At 40.0% G+C, this 22,952-nt stretch overlaps 1 protein-coding gene across 1 annotated transcript in view; it reads left to right on the forward strand.

Moving 5' to 3' along the window:
- DAAM1 (dishevelled associated activator of morphogenesis 1) overlaps window positions 1-19,963 on the forward strand; it is a 155,656-nt gene extending 135,693 nt beyond the window's left edge. Inside the window, exons 18-25 of the mRNA XM_037503441.2 lie at window positions 2,091-2,197; window positions 4,673-4,761; window positions 5,687-5,855; window positions 10,028-10,135; window positions 11,512-11,572; window positions 14,440-14,571; window positions 17,582-17,752; window positions 18,849-19,963. Coding sequence (XP_037359338.1) covers window positions 2,091-2,197; window positions 4,673-4,761; window positions 5,687-5,855; window positions 10,028-10,135; window positions 11,512-11,572; window positions 14,440-14,571; window positions 17,582-17,752; window positions 18,849-19,058 — 1,047 coding nt within the window. The 3' untranslated portion in view covers window positions 19,059-19,963. The remainder of the gene's footprint in view (window positions 1-2,090; window positions 2,198-4,672; window positions 4,762-5,686; window positions 5,856-10,027; window positions 10,136-11,511; window positions 11,573-14,439; window positions 14,572-17,581; window positions 17,753-18,848) is intronic.
- Window positions 19,964-22,952: the final 2,989 nt, after the last annotated feature.

A 22,952-nucleotide genomic window follows, 5' to 3' on the forward strand; every position in this document is an offset into this window, starting at 1 on the left:
ACAGTATACGCCTCTCCTTATTCCCAAGTGATTGTCTTGCTCTTCACTCCTCTCTTAAAATTATCCATACACATTCTGTTACTCCACTCTTCTATGAAAAGTATTGAATCTTTAGCATGTCCCTTATACAATGCTCTTACAAGTAATGAAAGAGAAGTGGTGGTTGTGTTATCCTGAACAGAGCCTATCTGCTCACCATAACTCTGTGTGTGTGTGCACATGTGCCTTTGTGTGCTCATGCTTGCTGGGGAGACAAGCACTGAATTTCCTTGCCCCGTAGGTAAAATTCAAACAGAGGGTGAAAAGCAAGACTTTATCTTTCTAGTCCTTCTCCCTTCCCTTCTTGCCCTATTACCTTATATGTCTGCACTGAGGAAGAACAAATAGAAACTTGTTATGTCCAGTATCATCATCTGAACCCAGAAACATAAATGCCTAGAAGCTGTCAGGCCACCAGCCCTGTGATCTCCCTGGCATGCACTTCCTCCTTTCCCCCCTTCCAGCCCATTAGGCAAAAGGGTGTCCCTGGTCCATCCCTTCCTTCTGCTCAGGGCCCAGCTGGACAGTAGGAGCTTCCCCCCGACTCTAGATTTTCAGTCTTTCCCTTTCAACATGTTACTTGTTTGACTCTCAGTCTCTCTCTCTCTCTCTCTCTCTCTCTCATGCACACACACACCTTAGCACCCCCTATCCCATCTGCTTACTGTCCTCTTCTTTTTTCAACTCAAAGTTCTTGAAAGCTTGTCCACACACTCCTCCTGTTCACTCTTCCTCAACCCCCCTCAGTATGTCCTCCTCACGTCCCCAAAGCTGTTCTCACTAGGGAACCTCATCTTCCTTGTTGCCAAAGCCTGGGAACACCTCCCAATCATTAGTCGTCTTTGATTTCTTCTTGGTATGTGACACCGATGGCCACTGACTCCATGATGAAATGACTTCTCCTTTGCAATACCACCATCCCCCTCTGTTTCCTCCTCCGAAAGTTCCTCTCCTTCTTGTACTTATCTCATCAATGCTGACTTCTCTCTAGTTCTGTTTTTTTCTGATGGTTCCACTGTTTACCCCACTTATATCTGTGCATTCAGTACCCTACCTGTTACCAACACTAGTGCTTAGTATTCCAAACAGATCTCCCCAGGACTCCACACCCAGTTGTGCACCTGTCTACTAAAAATCACACCCTCCTCCAACCATCTCTACCTGGATCCCCTGTTACTCTCTGTCTACGTTGTTGCCTTGGCCATAAGCTCAAACCTCATCCTTTTACCCTCAGCTACCACAGTCCAGTTATATTTCACACCCCTGAGCAGCTCCAGGGTCTGTCCACTGCCCCATCCTCCCTTGGTCACTGTCATCGCTCACCTGGGTTACTGCGCTTTGATACATGTTCATAATTTTAGAGGGAATCAGACACATACCAAAGCACTTTTTCAAAACATTAAGTATTTGGTATTTTTTCCACATCCCATGCTCCTTTCTTCCTCCAAAATAAAATGTGGAATCAGAAACTTCAAATCCCACTATGTTCTCTTCCTCCAGCTCTACATGGAACAAAAAAAAAATGAGATGCAATTAGATGAGCCAGAGAAATAAGCAAATTGAATGGAAAATACACATAGAATTAGTCATTCCAGCATGATGTAATAGAACAAAAGGCCCAAGCTGAGAGCCCAGAGACCTAGGTTCTATTTCTGCTGATTACGTGAACTTGCTTTGTGATCCTGGGTGAGCTGCATAATCTCTCTGGACCTCAGCTATCATCTTCTAGTGGGGGGGTTAAGTCTCTAAGGTCCATCTAAAGGTCTATGCAAGGTGGGTCATTATAAAGAGCTTCCACAATTCTGACTTGAGAGGCAGTATTAATGAGAAAGGTGCCAAGAATGAAATCTAATACCAATTTAATTACTTTTATGTAAAAACATTAAGATTTAGTTATTTCAGTTGTATCTTAACAATCACCTGTGGGCAGAGTTTGTAAATTAAACAAACATTAAAATTTCATTTTTGGGCAAATTAGCTAAAAGCGTGAAAAATTACTGCAGAAATTTAAGTTATAAATCTTGGTTTTAATATTTGCATGTTCTTTTTAGCTCTTGAAATTTGTTCCTGAAAAAAGTGACATTGACCTGTTGGAGGAACATAAACATGAACTGGATCGGATGGCCAAGGCTGATAGATTTCTTTTTGAGATGAGTCGGTAAGTCTGAAAATGCTTAAAAAGATGCCCCTAAGGAAGTTAAACTTTCGAATCACACCAAATTATTTGAACCAATTAACTTGGCTTAACTTGAAGTTGTTTTGAATTCCAAAATCTTCTCAAGTTTGAGTTGTATGGAGTTTAATTGTTTGAGTTGTTGCCTCTGGGTGAGCCAGGGTCAGGGTTTCTTCACAATTATCTCTGTTTCTGGCTCTCCTTGGCTTCAGTGCTTTTACCTAATCTAGCCATACTTTCCCTGGTTCCAGTCAGTGTCTTTCTCTTCACAACTCTGATTTCTTGGGATTGCATCTTGCTCCTCCTAGTGCCTCAGCAGTTTGGTTTTTTTTTTAAGATTTTTTTTTTTTTTTAAATTTATACAAGACCCAGGGTACAGGCCAGATGCGTGGAAAGGTGAGAGGATTCACCTGAGACAGAGCAGGGAATAGAACAGGCAGACTGATGAAATACACTGCTGAGGGGAGCAGCGGGCGAGACAGGAGAGATCCGCCGCACCATGTGGATTTCTCCCCAGCCGGCCGGGATTGAACCCATGCTGCAGAGGCTGCAGACCATCTCACAGTGCAGCGCTCAACCACCTGTGCCACCAGGGAAACCCTAGTGTCTCAACATCTTAAGAGTGTTATAAATATGGGGGTAGGGGGTGGCTAGACTTGACAGTGTCAGCTTGAAGCCCATATAGCTGAGCAGCCAGTATTTGGATGTTAAATCATGACAGTGTACACGTCATTAATCAATCATGGCACTCTTCCCACAGAGCTTGGCAAGCTTTCTCGACCCTTCCATAGAAAGCCCTGAGGTAGTTACTGCTCTGTAACTGAGTTTGGCGTGTGAGCTGAGTATGTTTGCCACCCCAGGCCTAGTGCATTGGTTCTACAATAGAAAAGGACCAGTGGTCCTGAAAATCTCAGTCAACCCCAGGGCAGAGCTCTTCTCCTGAGTGGGCAGAGGCCTATAAATGTAGCTGAGGTAGACATGCCTCTCATTCTATTATTTTTGTCATGTCCAAACTTTTGTCATTGTTGTATTATCTCAACATTTTGTATACTACTATGGAGGAAAAAAGATAGTTCTGAAATTTTTACAAGTGTTGCCAGCAGTACTATATGTAGACAGATGGTCACCTGCGATAGCTGCCACTTAATAATTGTCTAGATCTTTGCTTGCATCATCATACTTAATCTGATCAAACCTACCAGGAGGGCTACTGAAAACTAATAATAGGGAAGAAGATATGTGGAGAAGTTCAAGGTCACCTAATAGAATTTGGGCTGCATAGTCAGGTCTGTCTGATTATATGGTATAGATTTGGAGGAAGGGCAGATCACTGTTCCTATTGGAATGAAGTTTTCACCAGAGAACAGTTTATTAGCAGAAGACCTGGGCAAGAATGCTTTTCTGCCCCTCAGCAACACAAAGTTGCTTAGTGTTGGTCAGAGGCCAGTGTGCATCCCTATAATGTATAGTCACTAGTTGCTCCCTTAGAAGGCAGAGCTTGCCAGTCCTGCTAAGAGCATAAAGGGAGCTAACTCAGGAATTCAATGGACTATTACAAAGCTGTTAAAAAGATGAAACAGTCTATTTTGGAACAAAAAGGGTGATTTTGGAACAAATGGGTGACCTCAAGGTGACTATGTTAAGTGAAATAAGTGAGAAAGTGAAAGATAGATATCAGATGGTATTACTTATCTGTGGAATATAAATAGCCAAAAAAAAAAAAACACAGGCAAAATACAACAGGAATAAATTTTGGAGTTTAGTGAAAGAATTTAATGGTTGCCAGAGGGAATGGGGGAGGGAGCCAGATGGGCTACTGGCACAGAAGATTTGGCAGAGGGTGAATGGAACATGTACACATATGGAGAAGCAAAATGTAACTCCAAAATTAAATAAATGCAAGAAAGAAAGGGAGGTAAAGAGGAAGTTCTGGGGATGAGTAAGTAGAGGATGATATGAGGAGAAATTGATGTGAGGCATGAAGGCTGGAGATGTATTTTAAGTCTCCACTATTGCCAAAAGTGAACTTTGTAGAAGGTTAAGAAGCATGGGAGATATGTAAGAGACAGATCTTTATCTGCAGCACAACAGGGAGTCTTCACAGTGTTGTTATTTTATCTCTTTTATATGTTCATAAGAGCTAATGGGTCTCCAAGGAAGAGAAGTGGGCTTTAGTTAACAAGGGCCAACTCTCGTTTCCTGTCACAGTTGCCTTATTGATTGGAGCTAAGGATCATGCCCACAGTTGCCCAAATACCTCCTGTAGGTCAGAGGGAAATGGAATTGCCAGGCAAAGTTGGCCTCATGCTCTGTGCTTCTGTCTAGGAAAGGAATTGTGTGTCTCTGTGTGTGTGTGTGATTGAGGGTGGGGGTACTCTAAGGTACCACCATACCATTGAGTGATTGAGTGAACACAGACATGTTAGATTAATATTCACTACTCCCTGCTTGCTCTTACAGAATTAATCATTATCAGCAAAGACTGCAATCACTGTACTTCAAAAAGAAGTTTGCAGAGCGTGTGGCAGAAGTGAAGCCTAAAGTAGAAGGTAAAGGAAAGTGACCCATGTTGGAAATGATGTTCATCTTAAGTGTTAACCATTTTCATGTACAATTCAAGTGCACACAGTAAACGGGGTTCTATGTTGTTTTTTGCTTTGTTTTTTTTAACCTAAAAGTCTTCAGAATTCTAATGGATAATTATTTAAGAGCCAAGTCTGGCTCTCTTGCCTGGTTCCTGGAGTTCAGCAGCCTATCTCCTCAGCTCCTCTGTAGGACCAAGCTTTTGACAGCCTGGGTATTGGTGTTAGTGAGGAATTGATTTCACCTCTACCAGCAGTATGCCTGTGATTAGCCTTCTTGTAACCGGGCCTTACTGGATTTTAAGGAAAGATTTGTAAACTTTATTATTTATTTCATGTTTTAATTTTTTAAATATTATTCATATATTATATGGTTTGATTGTGAAGCTTTTCATTTTATAATGTTTGAAATGTGGACAAGGCCACTACAGAGCCACAGCCTCAGAAAGCAGGCTGAACACGGGACCCAGTTGAAGCCCTGACCCTAGTGTCACCTGCGAGCTGTGACATGTAACACATTTGACCAGTTTTTCTGTCAATAGAAGTCACCCTGACAGCCTGTCATCCTGTCACCCCAGACAAGAAAATTAGCAAAGGAATGTGGGAACTGCAGCTGCTGTTCCATGTGTCCTCCTTGCCTATGGTTCATGACTCAGCCAGAAATAGGCTGGGAACAGACAAGACGGAGCAGAGGTTTCTTGGACAATGTCGGCTGGCTCTCCCTGTACCCTTGTTTTTTTGCTTCTAGTTTAGGTGTTTTGAATTTACTCCTTGTGGCCTAACAACCCAATCTTAGGTCTTCAATATCTACTGTATCAGGATAGGTTTAGGATGGGTATCAATGAAGAGTCTTGGTTGTAATAGTTGTGTTGTTATCTGTTTTGTTTTGAAGCAATTCGTTCTGGCTCAGAAGAGGTGTTCAGGAGTGGTGCCCTGAAGCAGTTGCTGGAAGTGGTTTTGGCATTTGGAAATTACATGAACAAAGGCCAGAGAGGCAATGCATATGGATTCAAGATATCCAGCCTCAACAAGATTGCTGACACAAAGTCCAGTATAGACAAGTAAGTCTGGGCTCTTATAACACATGGAGGATCCAGGTGCTCAGCTCAGGGCTTAGCACACCGCCCAGCCCGCCTGGGCCTCATGATGCTGCAGTCTCTGGTTTGCAATTGCCTGTCTCACCGTCCCCTTTCCTTCCCCGGCACTGCCTTCTCTTTTTTTTTTTTTTTTTAAGATTTATTTATTTATTCATACAAGCACTGGGTACAGTCAGAAGTGCGGGAGGGTGAGAGAATTCACCGAGCCAGAGCGAGGAGCAGAGCAGGCAAAAGGACCGAAGTACATGCTGAGGGGAGCAGCGGGCAGTGGGCGGCAGGAGAAGTCTGCGCGCCTTGTGGGACCCTCCTCCGGTGGCCGGGTTCAGCCGGGGATCGAACCAGCGCTGCAGAGGCTGCAGGCAGCTTCGCAACCCAGCGCTCAACCGCTGCGCCACCGGGGAGGCCCCGGCACTGCCTTCTCTTACCTCTCAACCTTGACTAGCCCAACTGCACCTTGGGCCACTATCCATCCACAGGGATTTTTGTTTTAGGAAAACATTCCATTATAGTGCTAGCTTACTTATGGTAAATGTCCCATGAATGTTCACAAGTTGACCACACCTGTATAGCCAGCTCACTAGAAGTCTCCTCCCTGCCATGACCCCTCCACAGAGAACTGCGATCCAGGGAAAAGGAAAAAAACTGACAGCTGCCAAAGCTTGCTGGGGTTTTAGGTTATGTTTTTCTGCATATGTTGGAGCTACTAGCTATCTGAGAAAATTAAGATATATAAATGCATTTTGGTTCTTGGAATTGAGCTGCTCATCCTGAGACTTATTAAAATGCCTCCTAGAAAGTGTGCAATGCAGCATTTTAGGTGAATAGATTCTTGTCTGAGACACCGAGGTGTGAAAGTGCGCTGGTGCCATTAACAGGTAGGGTCATTAGGCATATTCGCTCTGGTTTCCCTGAGAGCTGTGTTTTCTAAGATTTTCACTGACTTCAAAGGAACTTGCACAAATTATTTCTAAGGTAAGCTTCCTTGCGCCCAAATTCTTTTTAGAAATATGGGATGTCCACCCTAATTATCCTAACTAGTGAGGCTTTTCAATTTTATATTTTCCATAGGGTTAGTGAAGCATAGCCTCGTGGCAAGCCTCAGTCCATCCTGTAACAAATAGGCACTGTGGTAAATTCTAGGGCTGAGCCTTTTTGGTTGCAGTGTGTAGAAACAGATTAATGAAGGGCAGCTGCTATGTTATATCATTGCCACCTTGTTTTTATTGTAAGCACTTGTCCCTTTCCAGAGCACTTTAACATTTCACTGTCGCAACTGCCTGTGAAGCTCACAGACCAAGTGCTGTATCACCTGTTGTCAGATAAAGAAACCCAGGCAGGGCCAAGTGACTCAGTAGCTTTCCCAAGGTCACAATAAGCAAGGTATTTGGCCTTATAGGTACTTAGCACCTATTCTGTGGTCTAGCCACAGCTCTGCTCCACCAAGATGGATCTTATTTGGAGGTTGTAGTGGGTCTTATTTGCATATAATAGTCACATTTTTGTGTGTACAAAATATTATTTTCTTACATCATTGTTCATTTTTGTACAATATTTGATTTTCCCCTTTAAATATAGTTCCATAAATCTCCCACCATCACATCACCCATGAACCATCACTGTAGTCTCTTGTGCTCTTCCCTCTCCTGTTTTGACTCCTCTTCCTCCCCTTCCTCTGCTGTATGCCTCAGATCTATAGTTAGCAGTCACCTTTTTAAAAAACATATATTTTTTAATGTATTTTTGTGTAGAAGAACTGGGGTGTAGGCCAGAGGTATGGGTGGGGGGGAGTGAGAGGATTCACCAGAGACATTGGGGAGCAAAACATATGGATTTACTGAAATACACTGCTGAGGGGAGCAGTGGTCACCTTTTTTAAAGAAAGGTTTTCTCTCTAACTGGGCTTGCTGCCTGGGGAGGAAGGAAACCCTCACTAACAGCTCCATTTTATTCTCTCTCTCTCTTTCTCTCTCTCACACACACACACACACACACACACACTTACAACACATGTAACTGTGGCTAATCTGCTTATTTGAAGTTATTACTAATGTACAAGCCTTTTCAAAAGAATAAATTTAGGGCCTCCCTGGTGGCACAAGGGGTTAAGCTCTGCACTATGAAGCAATCTGCAGCCTCTGAAGCACGAGTTCAATCCCCGGCCGGCCAGGGAGCTACCCACATGGTGCAGCAGACCTCTCCTGACTCGCCCACTGCTCCCCTCAGCATTGTACTTTGGTCAGTCTGCCTGTTCTGTTCCCCACTCTGTCTCTGGTGAATCCCTCATCCCCACATCTCTGGTCTGTACCCCAGCTCTTGTATGCATAAATAAATAAATCTTCAAAAAAAAAAAAGAATAAATTTAAAGCATTTCTGATCTCTCTTATCCTCTTCTTCCTGCCTATGAATATTTGGTTTCCAAAAGTAGCACCTGGGTCTTATAAACCCACAGTGCCTAGCAGAGTTCCTTACTTGTAAGTGATCACCCATTAAATATTCTATAGACTCTAATCAAACTGCAAAAACCAGACAGCATGAAGGGAACATTCACTCCCTGTGGAAGGCTTGTTTCTTGTAACAACCAGGGAATAATCAGTTGTATGGCTCTTCTGTTGTTTTTTCTTCATTCTTCAAGAATTTATATGCAATCAAATGAGGTGTGATTTGGATAGCAAACAAATGGAGAAACTCTGCCCTAGTTTTACATTTTTCTATAGTTACATTTATAGAAGAAATTAAAATTTTGGCAAAACAATGAAGAAAAATGGCATTGGTCTTTCTTGTGATGATCGCTGGGGTTTCACTCCCTTGTGTTGTCCCTCAGGCAACAGATACATGGGCATACATGCCCAGAATTAAAGTGGATGATGCAGGTGAACAAATATAAAAAATTACTCAGAATAATTGGCCACTGTTTTACTTATCTGGGAAAATGTTTTCTAATAATTAAAAGCAAGAAAAAGGAAAACATTTTTAAAATTGTGGGCTAGGTGACTTAGAGGAATAGGGTTATGTTGACTTTAAGTGAAGCTATAAGAGTAACCAGAAATGGTTTCATTGTTGTGAAAAAGAAAATTGTTTGGCAATCCTGTTTTACTATAACTGAAGATGGGCAGGACTATTATGTGGTGATATTGTGAATTTTACTTTTAGAGAAACACATGTGTATCCTCTTGGTATTTTCAGTGGTTCTTGGTTCTGGCTGTATGTTAGAATCACCAGGGAATTTTAAAAAATACTCATGCCCCACCTCAATCAAATTAAATGAATCTCAGGTTGGCCTGGGCGTCTGGACTCCAGGTAACTAGAAATTGCAGTGAGAGGGCTTGGGGACAAGGGAACCAGACTACCATTGCTTTGCCAAGGAGATAGTGTTATCAGATGCCTACCTTTTCAACCCAGGTCAGTCGGGGTTCAGCCTTGTCACCACTCAAGAGAGAGCTGGGTTTTTGTAGTTAGAAGGTGAAGTGTTGCTAAAATTAGGAAGTGGCTTCTCAGGTCAAGAAAATCATATCTATGATGGTGCAGCCCTTTTCCAGCCCTATTCCAGGCCCTGCCATGATTTAGGGGGCATTCTAATTTCCCAGCTACAGCAAAACGTGTCAGATGAGGGGAGAAAGTTGTTACAGAGTTGGAAGAAACCTTAAATGAGAATTATCAATAATTGTCAGCAGTGAGTTGCTGCTCTGAACTTTTAAACCTAAAAATAGCTATCTTATCTAGTGGATTCAACATCTCTCACTCCCTGCCCCACCCACACTGCTGATTAGAAATTACAGGCACACCTCATCTGTGTGTGGGTGCACTGGAAGGTGTGTCCCCCATGGCAGTGGTTCAGATTTGTTTCCATCACCCATCACATTACCTGGATTTTGACAGATGCTCTTTATGGGCCAAGGAATTCTTATCCCCTGCCCTTCCTTTTTTAGAAGACATATGCTTCCTTCTGACATGTATTTATATAAACCTAATGTAGGTGCTCCCTTGTATCCCCTTCTTTTGAGAATCCCTGCCTTACAGGAACCTCCAAGTTTTAAAATGAATGCAGTAAGATAATATTATTCTGAGTTCAACCACTTGAATGTACAAATCATATGCAGGACTGAACCATGATTAATACTTTCCTCCTTTAATTGTAGGAACATCACACTTTTGCACTATCTCATAACTATTGTGGAAAATAAATATCCCAAGGTTCTCGGTCTACATGAAGAATTGCAGGACATTCCTCAAGCAGCAAAAGTAAAGTAAGTGTGTATGGTGAATTGCTTTCCTTTTTAAAATCACTGAGGCTGTGTGTTAGCCATTGAGATAGTTAGCACTGCATGAAGCGGGTCCTTCTCTTTTCCCCTGAATAGTGCATGAAGTAACGTTTGAGTCATATCCAAGTCACAGAAATGTCTTCCACAGTTTTGAATATATATTTGTTCTAGCTCCCTTGAAATACCCCTGCATGCAATATTTAACTTCCATAAAACCTAATTTTCTGAGTTATTAAGCATATAGGAAAGGAATGTGGTTTCACGAGGGCTTTTAAAAGGCAGTTCTATTAAAAAATACAGGTCAGAACACCCTTAGTTAAATGAGGTACATGGCAAAGCAAATAGAAGACCTAAACCCAGGGCATTACTAGCCATTTTCACATGTGCGCACACTCCCAGAAACCCAGGCAACCTTTTAATGGAAAGCAGTCTTTATGCAAATAAGAAACTAAAAATAAAGTGGCAGGTTGCCAAACTTTCACCACAAACTTCACACCACTTTTTAGAGACTGAGGAGCAGGCAGTTTTCTTGGCTGTTTTTCCCTCCTCCCTTCTGCACCCTCTCCTCCTTTTAAAAACATATTTAAACAGCATATTTTTGCAGTGAATTTGAAAAATATGATGACCAAGCTAATTCTTTCCCTCTGTTTGTTAGAATTGGGTAGAAATGTACTATATGAGACACAGAATTTAAATGTCATGGTTAATGATATATTGGTGAATTTGTTTACATGTGAATTATTCATGAGGATTAAGTTGTAATTGCTAATATTTAAAAGCTGTCAAATAGAAATTATTATGGGAGAAGTCCAGGAAACCTTCTCTGTTACAAAAAAAAAGGCAGTAAACACAAAAACTGGTTAGTACAACTTTAAGAAAAACCATTGTTGATGAAAATGTATGCCATCACCTTGTAATACTCTTATTACCAGAGCTGTAGTGAGAAGTAGTCATCAGTTTTGAAGAGCACCGCGTGAACATGTTTGTGGATAAGCAGTGTCTTTCATGTGTTAGAAGGGAGCAGCATATGGAAAGAAAAGCATTGCTACATTTACTAATTTGCTCCAGTAATATTTTTGTGAGATTGAAACATAAAAATTTTTTGTGCAGATGGGAGATAGCTCTATTTTTAACAGATGGAACATAGCTGCTGGCTGTGGAAAACAAAACACATAATTCCGTACCTAAATTCTATAGGTTTGAAATGTTGTCTTCCTGAGAAATCTGAACATTGAGGGAATTTCAAAGATTTAAAATAATGAACTAGTGTGGTCTTCTAAGCTTGAAATATTTAAACCCATCATATACTTAAGACATGTTAAGTCCCATGTTAGTCACTAAAATGTTGCCACTTACAACAGCATGACTGAGCTGGACAAAGAAATGAGTACTTTGAGGAGTGGCCTGAAAGCAGTGGAGATGGTGAGTACTTGCTGTTGCTTCTATTTCCTAGTCTCATCACGTCTCTAGCGCCGGTGATTCCCAGCAAAGACTTGTTGCGCTGGCATGTGGGATAAGCATTTCTTCATTTTAAAAAGACGAAGGGAGTAACAAGGAAGACACAAAGGCAGCTGTGTTTAGCCTGGTAACTGGAGTGCAGGCCACAGGGTGCCATGGGGTGAAGGGGGGGGACTGGCTGGAGCAGGGAGTTGGAAAACTGGACCAGACTTTCAGTTTCCTACCTAAGAGGCAGGACTTGGGATTGGGCTAGGATAATCTTCAAGGATCCTCTCAGTGTTCTCATCCTATTAATAAACATCTACTACCAATAGAGCAGCGGACCTTAACATTGCAAGTTGGGCCTTTGCGGGAGTATTTATTGAGCAGACACTGGTGTACAGTCAATTCTCCAGGTGAGGGGCCATGAGATTCAGAATCCTTGCCGTGAAGGTATTGTGGTGGCCAACAACAATCCAGCAAGCATGCACGTCAACTCTATCCAGCCTGACTGGATGAGCAGTGAGGAGAGGGTAGATTTAGTTTAGTCCAAGATTGTGGGGACAATTAACAGATATTGGAGAAAATTTTCTTTTATAAGAAACAAATTTTGAGCGTGGCCAAAAACAATGGAGTAAACCTGGGTATACAGGAGGGAAATGGTTCTAGGTATAAGAGATAGCTGGGTCCAGGCCTTCATGGAAAGACTGCAGGTCAGAGCCCTGGAGGCTAAGAAGTTGGCAGCAACAGAACCGTGTGGGCAAAGCACCATGTGTGGACTATGTAGGAGCAGGCTGGGGGCTGAGAAACCTCACCCAGGAGAGGCTCTGGTCTGGCACTGAGGGAAGAAGGCTGACTCATAGTCTCCTCTTAGGGAGATACCCCTCCCTTAAGTATCTTTTAAATTATCAGTAATACCATGAGTATCTTCCTTTTTGAGTCACGAAACTGTGCCATAGAAAGTTGCTAGCTTCATAAAAGATGCACCGCTAATAAAAATAAAAGGGGACATTGTCTAATCTTTTTGTTTGTTTTTAATAAATTAAGGAGCACATAAGGTTTTGATTGTTTTTTTGTTTTGGGGGGGTGGGGGGGGGTTAAAAAAAACAGGAAATAAACTAGTTGCATAACTCTTTCTCCCAACCCCCATGAGCACTTCGGGTCATCTTCCCTGGCTTTCAGAGGCCAAACTGGAGAAGGGCGGTTTGGGACAAGGCTTGTTTTGTAAGCATCACTCGGTTGCCATTTCTGCCCTGTGGAAGACTTTCTGAAGACTACTTGGCAGTTATGACAACCCTAAAGCCTGATAATGGGTACACTGACCCTTGCATCTCAGCTAGTTTCAGAGCAGGGCATGGAAGGGAGGGGTACTGAGGAAGTTTTGGGTTGTGGGTTTATCATAGGTACTTTTGCTAAAATCTCCCCAGCCCTTGAATCGTGTACACTGTAGCACACTCTTCATAAAAAAGATGCTAGGGAAGCCTCCCCTCCCTCTGACTGTTGAAATATCAAAATGTAACACTGGAAGAAAATAATGGGAGTGAGATCTTGGCCTGCTGATGCGTTGATGTGTTTGATGCAAATTGATGATACTGTTTGAAGGTACTGAAGTAGGTGTTCTTATGAAAGTTAAACATTAATAATGTACTTTAAATTGCTTTTATATCTCCATCGCACCCCCACATACAGTCTTCAACCCCCTCCCTCCCTCCTACCAGCACCACATACTTGCTTTCCGGGCCAAAGTACTATAATCCTGACAATTTATTCCAATCAGAGCAAGCTCCACAATTTATGAGCTTCTAATTCTGTTTTTTCATTTGATTCTCATGGTTATATGAATATTGTCCTCCTTTTATTTTATAAGTGGAGAAACTGAGGCTCAGGCCACTTGGATGAGAACCAAACCTATGGTGGAGCTGAATCAGAACTCAACAGCTGGTGACCTCTACACTCCTGCTTTTTATTTAGTAGCTCTGCTAAAGCAGGTGCAAAAGAAAATAGATCAAGATTTTAAGTCAGTTGGCACACAGCATAGTTGTTCCTGAGACTCTAGACAAGCAGAGGTTCAAATTCTGGCTCTGTCACTTATCAGCTATTTGACTTTGAGCAAAGACTTTATTCCCACTGACCCTCACTCAATTCATGTGTCTGCACAGTTATGTGTCTACACAGAGTGTTGTGGGATAAAATAGGAAAGCACATCTGGAAATGATTGAAATTAGTGCAATTAGATCTGAGTCATCTGTGTATCATAATCATTAATGTAAGAGGCTCTGGATAATTAACAAGAAACTAATGCCTCCTACATGCCTGTTCACAAAAACTGAAGGGTATGGGCAAGAAGAAAAACAGTATATGATTATGGTGTCAAATGCTACAGTTGAAATTCAGCTGACCCAGACATCACAGTAGAGGAAGTAAGTAGAGTGGGCAGAGGGGAAAAGAAGGGAAAACCAAGGCACCAGAATTCTGAGCACAGAATATCCCCAATTTGTCTTGCTTTCAGCCACACATCCTTTGAATCCAATTTTTTGTTTAACTTTACTTTAACCCCATTATTTGTTTGACTTCTATTAATTTTATCCAAATTCTAACCTGCTTTCTAAAGTTATCATAAGAAATCATAGAGAAAAAGTGCTATAATTATTGGTTAAACTGCTGTTTTGAGGCGTGTGTACATGTGGGCATGGTGGGCAGAAGGGCGGTGGAGCTGGAGTATCACGAAATCATTTAGAGCAGGTTTTGACATGTTTCCATCTGATTTATTAAATTTGAGGCATTTGGAAAATGAGACAAGGTATGTCTGCATCTGAAGCCTGTGTTGACATTATCCATTTCCTGTGTTTAAGGAGCTGGAATATCAGAAGTCTCAGCCCCCACAGGCGGGAGATAAGTTTGTGTCCGTTGTCAGCCAGTTCATCACTGTAGCCAGCTTCAGCTTCTCTGATGTTGAAGATCTTCTAGCAGAAGCTAAAGACCTGGTAAATTTCCCCTTGCACAGAGTGTTGTTTGGCAGGGCTGGTACTTTCAGAAATTATACTCTTAAGTATATTTTCATTTCTAGCACTGTGATCAGTTGAAACACACTCTTTTGTTCTAACTGGCCTGTGTTGCTTGTAGGTTAGTTAAGACCTTGAAGTACCTGAGTGGTGTAAAACCAGCAAGCATTTTGATAGTTTCATGTTGGTTGATACTGGATCACAGCAGATACCTCTGGAAGTCAGAAAGGAGTAGATTATGAAATCCAGAGGCAGGATGAAATGTGAGGTCAGGTGTCACCACCACATGTGCCTCAATACCTGTAAGTAACTGCTTGCCTGAGATAGTCTTGGGACAACAGGAGACTCCCTCTTGAAGCCTCTGGGAGAACCTATTAAATGAGAGCATTTTAATTCATGGCCTCATTGCACAAGGCACATCTTTTTTTTTTTTAAAGATTTATTTATTCATTCACACAAGAACCCGGGTACAGGCGAGATGCACAGGAGGGTGGGAGGATTCACCAGAGCAGGGAACAGAACAGGCAGACTGACAAACACACTGCTAAGGGGAGCAGCGGGCGCAACAGGAGAGGTCTGCCACGCCATGTGGGAGCCTCGCCAGCCAGCCGGGATCAAACCAGCGCTGCAGAGGCTGCGGACAGCTTCACAATGCAGCACTCAACCACCTGCGAAGAGGCACATCTTTTTAATGTGACATTTTTTTTTTGTTGTTACAATTTTTGCCATTTCAAAATTTTGTTTTTCTTTAAAGAAAGACCTTTAACTATCCCCACCCATCTCTTTGTCTCACCTCTGCCTTGTTATTTCCTCTTCCGTATACATACACATTTACATACATGTATGTGGACACATTTTCCTCTTTATTTATACCCCACCCTATTGAGTTCCTTCATACTGCCCACCTCTCAATTGCCACAGCACTCTAACTTTAACTGGAATCTTTCCTTCAAAGTTTTAGTGGTGGATGTCACTTCTCTGTGGTCACCTGTTCAGTTATATATGTAGAGAGAGAGATGGTTGTTATGTAAGTGTACACACAAACTGGTTCAAGTTCAGAAGTAGGCTATATTAAGATACACTGGCTAATCTCAACATTAAGCCCCATCTCTAACATTATTAAATAAATGGGAAGACTGCATGTTGCAGTGACTGCTTTAGAGCCCCGCCTCTGGTAGCGCATGACTGAAATCAGTCAGCTGATGTATGTGGAAGCCCCATCCATGTCCTGTGTACACTTCACTTTGGGGTATATACTTGTATATACTCCATCCCAAACCAGGCATTGTAGTACGTACTTCATGAAGGAGTCGACTGTTTTATAAGAATCAGTAGTTATGGATAGTTAATTTTTTGGTATTAACACACAGACACATATACACAAAACCTGCATTTATTTATTTATTTATTTATTTATTTATTTAGTGTGGGAACTTTAGTCTGAGATTAGTTTTCTTCAGATTTCTAAGACTAAAATATACATGACTTCATCATCACTAGAATTCCTAGATAAAAAGATCATTCAGAATGGCTTGAAGTGCATGAACTTTAATGTTTTTGAAACTCAGTTAAGAGCTGTCTATGGCTCTGTTATTCATACCAGAACTTTTAGGAATTAGCTGATGAAACCATTCGGCAAGCGAGAGCACAGTGTGTAGTGTGTGAAGAATGTCGTGTTTCTCCCTACAGAGCTCTGGTTTCTGATAGAATATTCCCAAATAAGTAAAATATTGAGAGTGACAATTCCGTGAAGGGAAAGATGATAAAAGAACATTTTTATTACAAACTTAAAGTTAGGAAATAATAATTATAAAATATCATATATGTTTTATATATATACACACACATATAATTTAAATCAGAATGTTTTATTTAAGTATTACAAGCATTTCCTTTAGATAGACCAGTATTACTGAAATGCCAGAAAACCTTAAAAATATAGTAAAAGCAAATAATGCAAGAAAAACAAAAGCCCCTAGAAGCTCTTGGGTTGGGATGGGGACTGTATAAATACTTCATGTTCTAAATACAAAGAAAATTAGAGATCTGGAAAAATTTAACTAGTTAATCAGGCATAGGGAATAAGAATTCATTTGACTCTGAAGCTAATAACCACCATCCTTATTACCTGAAATAACAGCGTTAGCTCTTTACAGAAAAAAATATCCTAACAATTTTCCTGGCATTAAGCATTATTTAATAGAACAGTGCTAAGACTCCTGAAAGCATATAATCTCAAGTTGTAAAGATAACCACCAGAAAAACTGAAAAATAGAAACATTTCAAATGAAAAAGACTAGAAATAATAGTTACTATATATAGTTAAAAAAAATCATCTGTGTAAAATCAAATAATATGATTTTTTTTAATTTTCTTAATACTTTGCATTTTAGCTGTTTTAAGAGATTTGCATTAAAGGAGTTATAAAATGAAGGATTTGGAGTAAAATTATATTGTCAGTCATGAATTTGGGGTTGGATTCATGATTTTATAATCAGTTAATGTTTTTTGATTCCTAACAATGCCTAGCATTGTTTATGATTAGGAAAAACAGCTAAGAAGCACTGGATCCCATTTGCTTTTTGATATTAACCATATGGCACCAGTAAATGATACTAAACTACTTCAAAGAAAAGTTGAAAGTACAAGTTTCCCTGTCCCTGCTGAGTTTGCTATTAGTTTTATGTCTTGAGTGTTCTGCCCTACAATATTTTGCTTTCTTGTTTTTTACTACTGTTTGGTTAGCAAAAAAGTCACAGGAAGTAATCTTAGATGTTACTCTGAAATGAAGTGGATAAAATAAATGGTTTCAAAAGTCGAGGACTATTCAATTCTTTGCTTTAGAAACGGTTGATAGACATGTTCAGTGGCCAAACATAAACACAAGCTCACAGACTCCTAAGTTACAATCAATTCAATTTGAGCTTTAGTCCTTCTAAAGAGATTATTTGATCATGAAATTGAACTGAACTTCTTAAAACCTTTCTTCCAGTTCACTAAAGCAGTGAAACACTTTGGGGAGGAGGCTGGCAAAATACAGCCAGATGAGTTCTTTGGCATTTTTGATCAGTTTCTTCAAGCTGTGTCAGAAGCCAAACAAGAGAATGAAAACATGAGGAAGAGGAAGGAAGAGGAAGAGCGCCGAGCTCGCATGGAAGCTCAGGTAAGAGGATGAATAATTAGCCAGTTCCACTTCCCGAAAGGTCTGTCTGCGGCTGTAACAGCTTGGTTTTGAAACAACGCTATCTGATTTGCTGGCAAGAAGGACACCAAAGTACTCTCTAGCATGCCACTGGGAGTTTAAATTGGTATACAATTTCTTTTGGGCAATTTGGCAGTCTCTATCCAAAGTGTAAAAAAAATATATCCACATCCTTTTATCTGGAATTCCATTTCTTAGAAATTATTCTAAAGAAACAATCATAAATGAGAACAGAGGTCTGTATAAATCCCAACTTGGAAACAGCCTCAATGTTTATCAACATGGCACAGTTCTAAATGATGTAATAGTCACTGAATAGAATATTCATGCAGTCCTTAGAAGTCACATCTTCAAGGAATATTTAATGTTGCAAGAAAGTTTGCAAAACAATTTCTGCATGAAATCTTTTTTTTTAAAATAAATGTTAATATGAAAATTAATAGTGGTGGGATATACCCCTGCAGAGTTTCACAATGGTTATCTCTTGGCAATTAGGATGGTATCTCGGTCCCCTTTGCTTATCTGAATTACCTAAATTTTCTATAACATATGCGTGTTATTTGGCTGTTAATAATAATTTCTGTGTGGCGTTCCAGGCATCCACAGTAGATAGAGGCTAAAACTTTGATGTATAAGGAGAATGATCTCACAACTATTTGATCTTTTTCTGCCATTGTGTTTGTTTCTGCATCACACATACTAAAATCTTTCTCTGCCATAAAAGAAACCAACATTTGGGGTTTATTTAATAGTGATAACTTTCTCGTTGCGTAATAGAAATGCAAATTGCCTCCTTCACTCTTTTCTTAACTGGAGGTCTACCTAGCTAATCAATGAGGTTCCAGTCACAAAGCAGTGGTCATTTTTCTTTTTTGTCCATTGCTTCTACAATGAGCCCTCATGTCCTGGTTACCCTTCTCTTGTGACTCAAGGGGGTGAGCAGCTAGAGATAGACTTGGCTTGGTGTGACGGATGCAGGGCCACACAACACAGAATTCATCTCTATTGAAACAAAACATTTTGACACTTCTCTCAAAATGTTGCATTTTATTTGCAGCTCAAAGAACAGCGTGAAAGGGAACGTAAAATGAGAAAAGCAAAAGAGAACAGTGAAGAAAGTGGAGAGTTTGATGACCTGGTTTCAGCTTTACGCTCCGGAGAGGTGTTTGACAAAGACCTCTCTAAACTGAAGAGGAATCGCAAACGCATTACCAACCAGATGACGGACAGCAGCCGAGAGAGACCCATCACAAAACTGAATTTCTAATCTCCCTTGAATCCCTTTTTTAGAAAGCTCATTTAGCAGCCCTTTGAAGGGACTAGAACTTTTCATTACACTGCCTTGCAATTTGAACAGTGGCAATTTCTTCTTTCATCCGTGTGTGAATGTGTGAATGTGTGTGTTTGTAAATGTATGTGTATATATATATTAAAAATGTATATAGAAGTCTGAATGTTGTCTGGAGACCTATATGTCCGATTCAAAAAAAAAAAAATAGTCTATGTTAATACTTGTGCTCAGAGGCCCTTTGTGTATGCATTCATATTGAGTGTGACTCATCTTCTTCCCCTGAACACCACTACTGTTCAGAAGCACAATACTATCTCCTGAAAGAGATGACGCAGACATTCCCTAGATTAAAAGAAAAACAAAAGCAAAAAAAAAAAAAGAAAAAGCTTGAGAAATATTTTATGGTTTCCAAGCTTGTTATGCTTTGAAATTATTTTCATTGGTGAAACTGATATTGGAAAAATATAGATTTAAAATAGTTTTTAATAGTTGACAATATGATGCTGGTGCATCATATCAATAATGGATAGAGGACCAGCTTAGCATTTCTGACATTGGTGTGGGGATGCATCTATAAATGTTTATTGAGAACATCTTGCACACAATCTGAATTACGTAGAATATCGATCAGAATTCTTTTCTATATGTAAACTTGGACATCAATTTTTTTTTCCCCTAATTTCAGCCAAGCACTCTTGATGATTTCTTTACATTGCTTTTGGAAAGAACACTATTTATCTAAATGCATTTCTATGCTCTTGTTAAAGAACAAGATTGCCAGAATGCATTTGTAGTTCTAACAATATAGATGTATAAGCTATAAAAATAAAATTTCCCACCCAAGACTTAAAAGGAGGAATTATCTGATGGGATACACATTATTAAAAAAAATTTTATGGGGTGCCTTTTTTTTTGTATTTTGTATTTTCTGTTTTGTAGGACAAGCTGCATCTTCTGTAAATATAGGTCTGGACTAAAGGACACTTAGTGAGTGCACAAAATACCAACACCACCAACAGAGATGCCAAGATCTATTTATCTCTAGCTATGTTTGAAGTGGTTTGCTGTTTATATGTTGTCATTTAAATTGTGTCAGTAAAGCTACCTGTAAAATTTCAGTCCAAAAGATGAAACTCTCAGGGAGAAATGAATAAAAACAATGAACATTAGAAAATAAAATATAAATGCTTACCATTAACCTACCAACTCTTAATATCCTTAAATTATATGATATATGAAGAGGACTGTTACTTTTTTGTTTTTGTTTTTGTTTTTTGCTTTATTTATTTTGTAGTGGGGGAAGAGAACTGAGTTTCTCTCTTTTCTTTCCATCATCCTGTTGTGGTCGGGTTTCCTGTGGAGAGAGTAGTTTGTCCTGTTGCACTAGAACATTATTTACACACAAAATTGAGTTTTTCAGTCAATTAACAGATATTTATTGGGCACATGCTATGTGCCAGGCATAGTAGGTCTACAATGGTAAGCAAGACAGAATCCCTGCCCCCAAGGAAGTTGCATTCTAGTGGGGAGATGAAGGGTAAACAGAATACCAATGTGTGCGCTGTACAGGAATTGTGCTATTTAAAAATAATTTGTATAAACTATAAAGCTTAGCACAGGTGGCCAGATCTCTGTGCTATGTGAAAGCTGTGAAATAGTGCTCTAAGAGTTGTCAAGAGCTGTGGTTTTACATTTTTCCCCTCATTGAAAACTTAGTGACTTCCCACACAGTACGTGGAAGTGAATGACTAGCAAACAGAAGTCATCAACACAGAGCAGAAGCTGTGCTGCCCCTGCCCCTAGTCACCCAGGTCTGCAAATCCATCATTAAAGGTGGAGATGGAGACTTTGCTCAAAAAAATCTTGGAGATGAGGAGTGGGATATGCTGATGGTTTTGTCTATTCCTTACTTAACTAAAGTGCCTCTATGTATATTCTTTTCTATTGATAGCAGGAGAAATTTGGTCTGGCTCAATTTTGGAACTGTATTTTGAAAATGGCTTTATTTTCCAGTTTAAGGAATGGACAAACAGATGGAGAGGCACATGAAGGAGCAAGTTTGTGCAGCGTGTCCCTCTTGCCCTTTGTAAGCATCCTCATTCTGCCATGGCCCTCCTGGTAGGCCTCCCTCGCCATTCCCGTCTTTTGGTTTCTTTCCCCAGAAGCTGTGTGCAGGTAATTCCATGTGCCATTGTTGAAGAAAACCTACTTTTTAGATTGGTGCTGGTGTAATTAGCCACTTTTTTCTCTTGGGTGTGTATTTTGAAGTTTTTTGTTTGTTTTTTTAAATTAATGCCAAAAAGAAAAAGCATTTAATTTGTAAACTTAATTATATGTCTTGTATCTTATTAGCTTAGTAGTTGGAACCATTTAGTCTTTAGGTGCAAGACTGTCGTTACAGTACCGAGAAAAAAAATGTTGTATGTTAGGAGACTGTACATTTTTTTTAAAATAGCAATATGCAATAAAGAGATGAATTCATTGAGTGTTTGTATTTACTTTCCATGAGTTATTAAAAACAACATTATCAAACTTCTTTGCTTGTCCCATCATTAAATTTGAACATTGCAAATTTACTAAATCAGGTTTCTAAAACTGTTTTCTAATGTGTCTGTACTGGACCATGAGGGGGATAATTAGTAGTTTTCTGTGAAGCAACATTCATCACATCTACAGACTTACCATATGCTACCTCTTTGTGTAACTCTTTATGACCTTTTCATGTAACAGTGTGTGTTATATAATTTCACTGCAGCGATACTCATGATATCATTCAACAGGAAGTAGAGAAAGTCTGTAGTTTCTAGATTCAAAACCTCTTTCAATTTGGAGCATTTGTTTTTAAAAAAAACATGATATTGGTGAACATGGAACATGTTTTACAAATTATCATTTGAACATTTGAGCTTCCTGTGGGCCCTCGTGGCTGCCCAGCCATCCTCAACCCAATTTGAGGTCAAGCTGGAAGCAGATTGTGACAGCGGTTGACAGGACCAGGCATACCACACATTAAACCTTCTGATCTTTGGAATGGATTTACGATGTTCTTGTAATTGCTAACTATCTTGTTTGTCATGCAGTCACTTAATACTGCCTGGTATCCAAAGGCTACTTTGTTCTCTGAGACTGGCATTCAGACAAAAGAGACCCTTCACATGTTAGACAAATTTTATATCCCATCCCACGAGCCCAATGGATTGCTGATGGTCACATTTGAGAGTGGAGCTACAGTCAGAACAACCTAGATCCTCATTTGTCCTTGGTGTATTGGCGGAAGTAGGGAAAAGTGAAACTTTTCCTTATTTACTTTTATGTCTTAGGTTCTCCCAAAAAAATCACCCCTGGGGAAAATGTGCTTCTGTCAGGGGATGATGCTATTTGATCCCAGCACTTTGCCTCTTTTTTGTAAACTAATATGGATTTATGTGATGCAAAAGCATAATTTTACTAAGCTAATTGGGCCCAGTCATTTAAACGATTTCTGGAAGGGAGAATTTTCTGGTTTGCTTTTTTTTTTTTTTAATACCACCTATTTCCTATCAAGTAGAAAACTTAAGAACTCCCAAGGTTTAGCAGCCTCCTGATACCAGTCATTCCGTTACTACTGGCTTCAAGATCCACTGGACCACATGTAGAGAGACTTAAAGTTGGGGTGCTGGGGCTTTTGCATTGGGGATTTTTATAGATCATTATTTTATTGTGTCTGGCACTTACTTTCTGTGTGGTCTTTAGATTGGTTTAGTTCTCTATCCCCGTTTGCATTATGAATTTGAACTCCACTAGAGTCTAAAACCCTGTTGTGTCCCTAACTAAAGGGATGACTTAAAAACTATAAACGCTTTAACTTGGAAGAAGTTTGCAACTCCTGGA

Source organism: Talpa occidentalis, unplaced genomic scaffold (genome assembly GCF_014898055.3).
Source record: "Talpa occidentalis isolate TD23 unplaced genomic scaffold, MPIMG_talOcc4v2.1 talOcc4.11, whole genome shotgun sequence".
Classification (NCBI taxonomy): domain Eukaryota; kingdom Metazoa; phylum Chordata; class Mammalia; order Eulipotyphla; family Talpidae; genus Talpa; species Talpa occidentalis.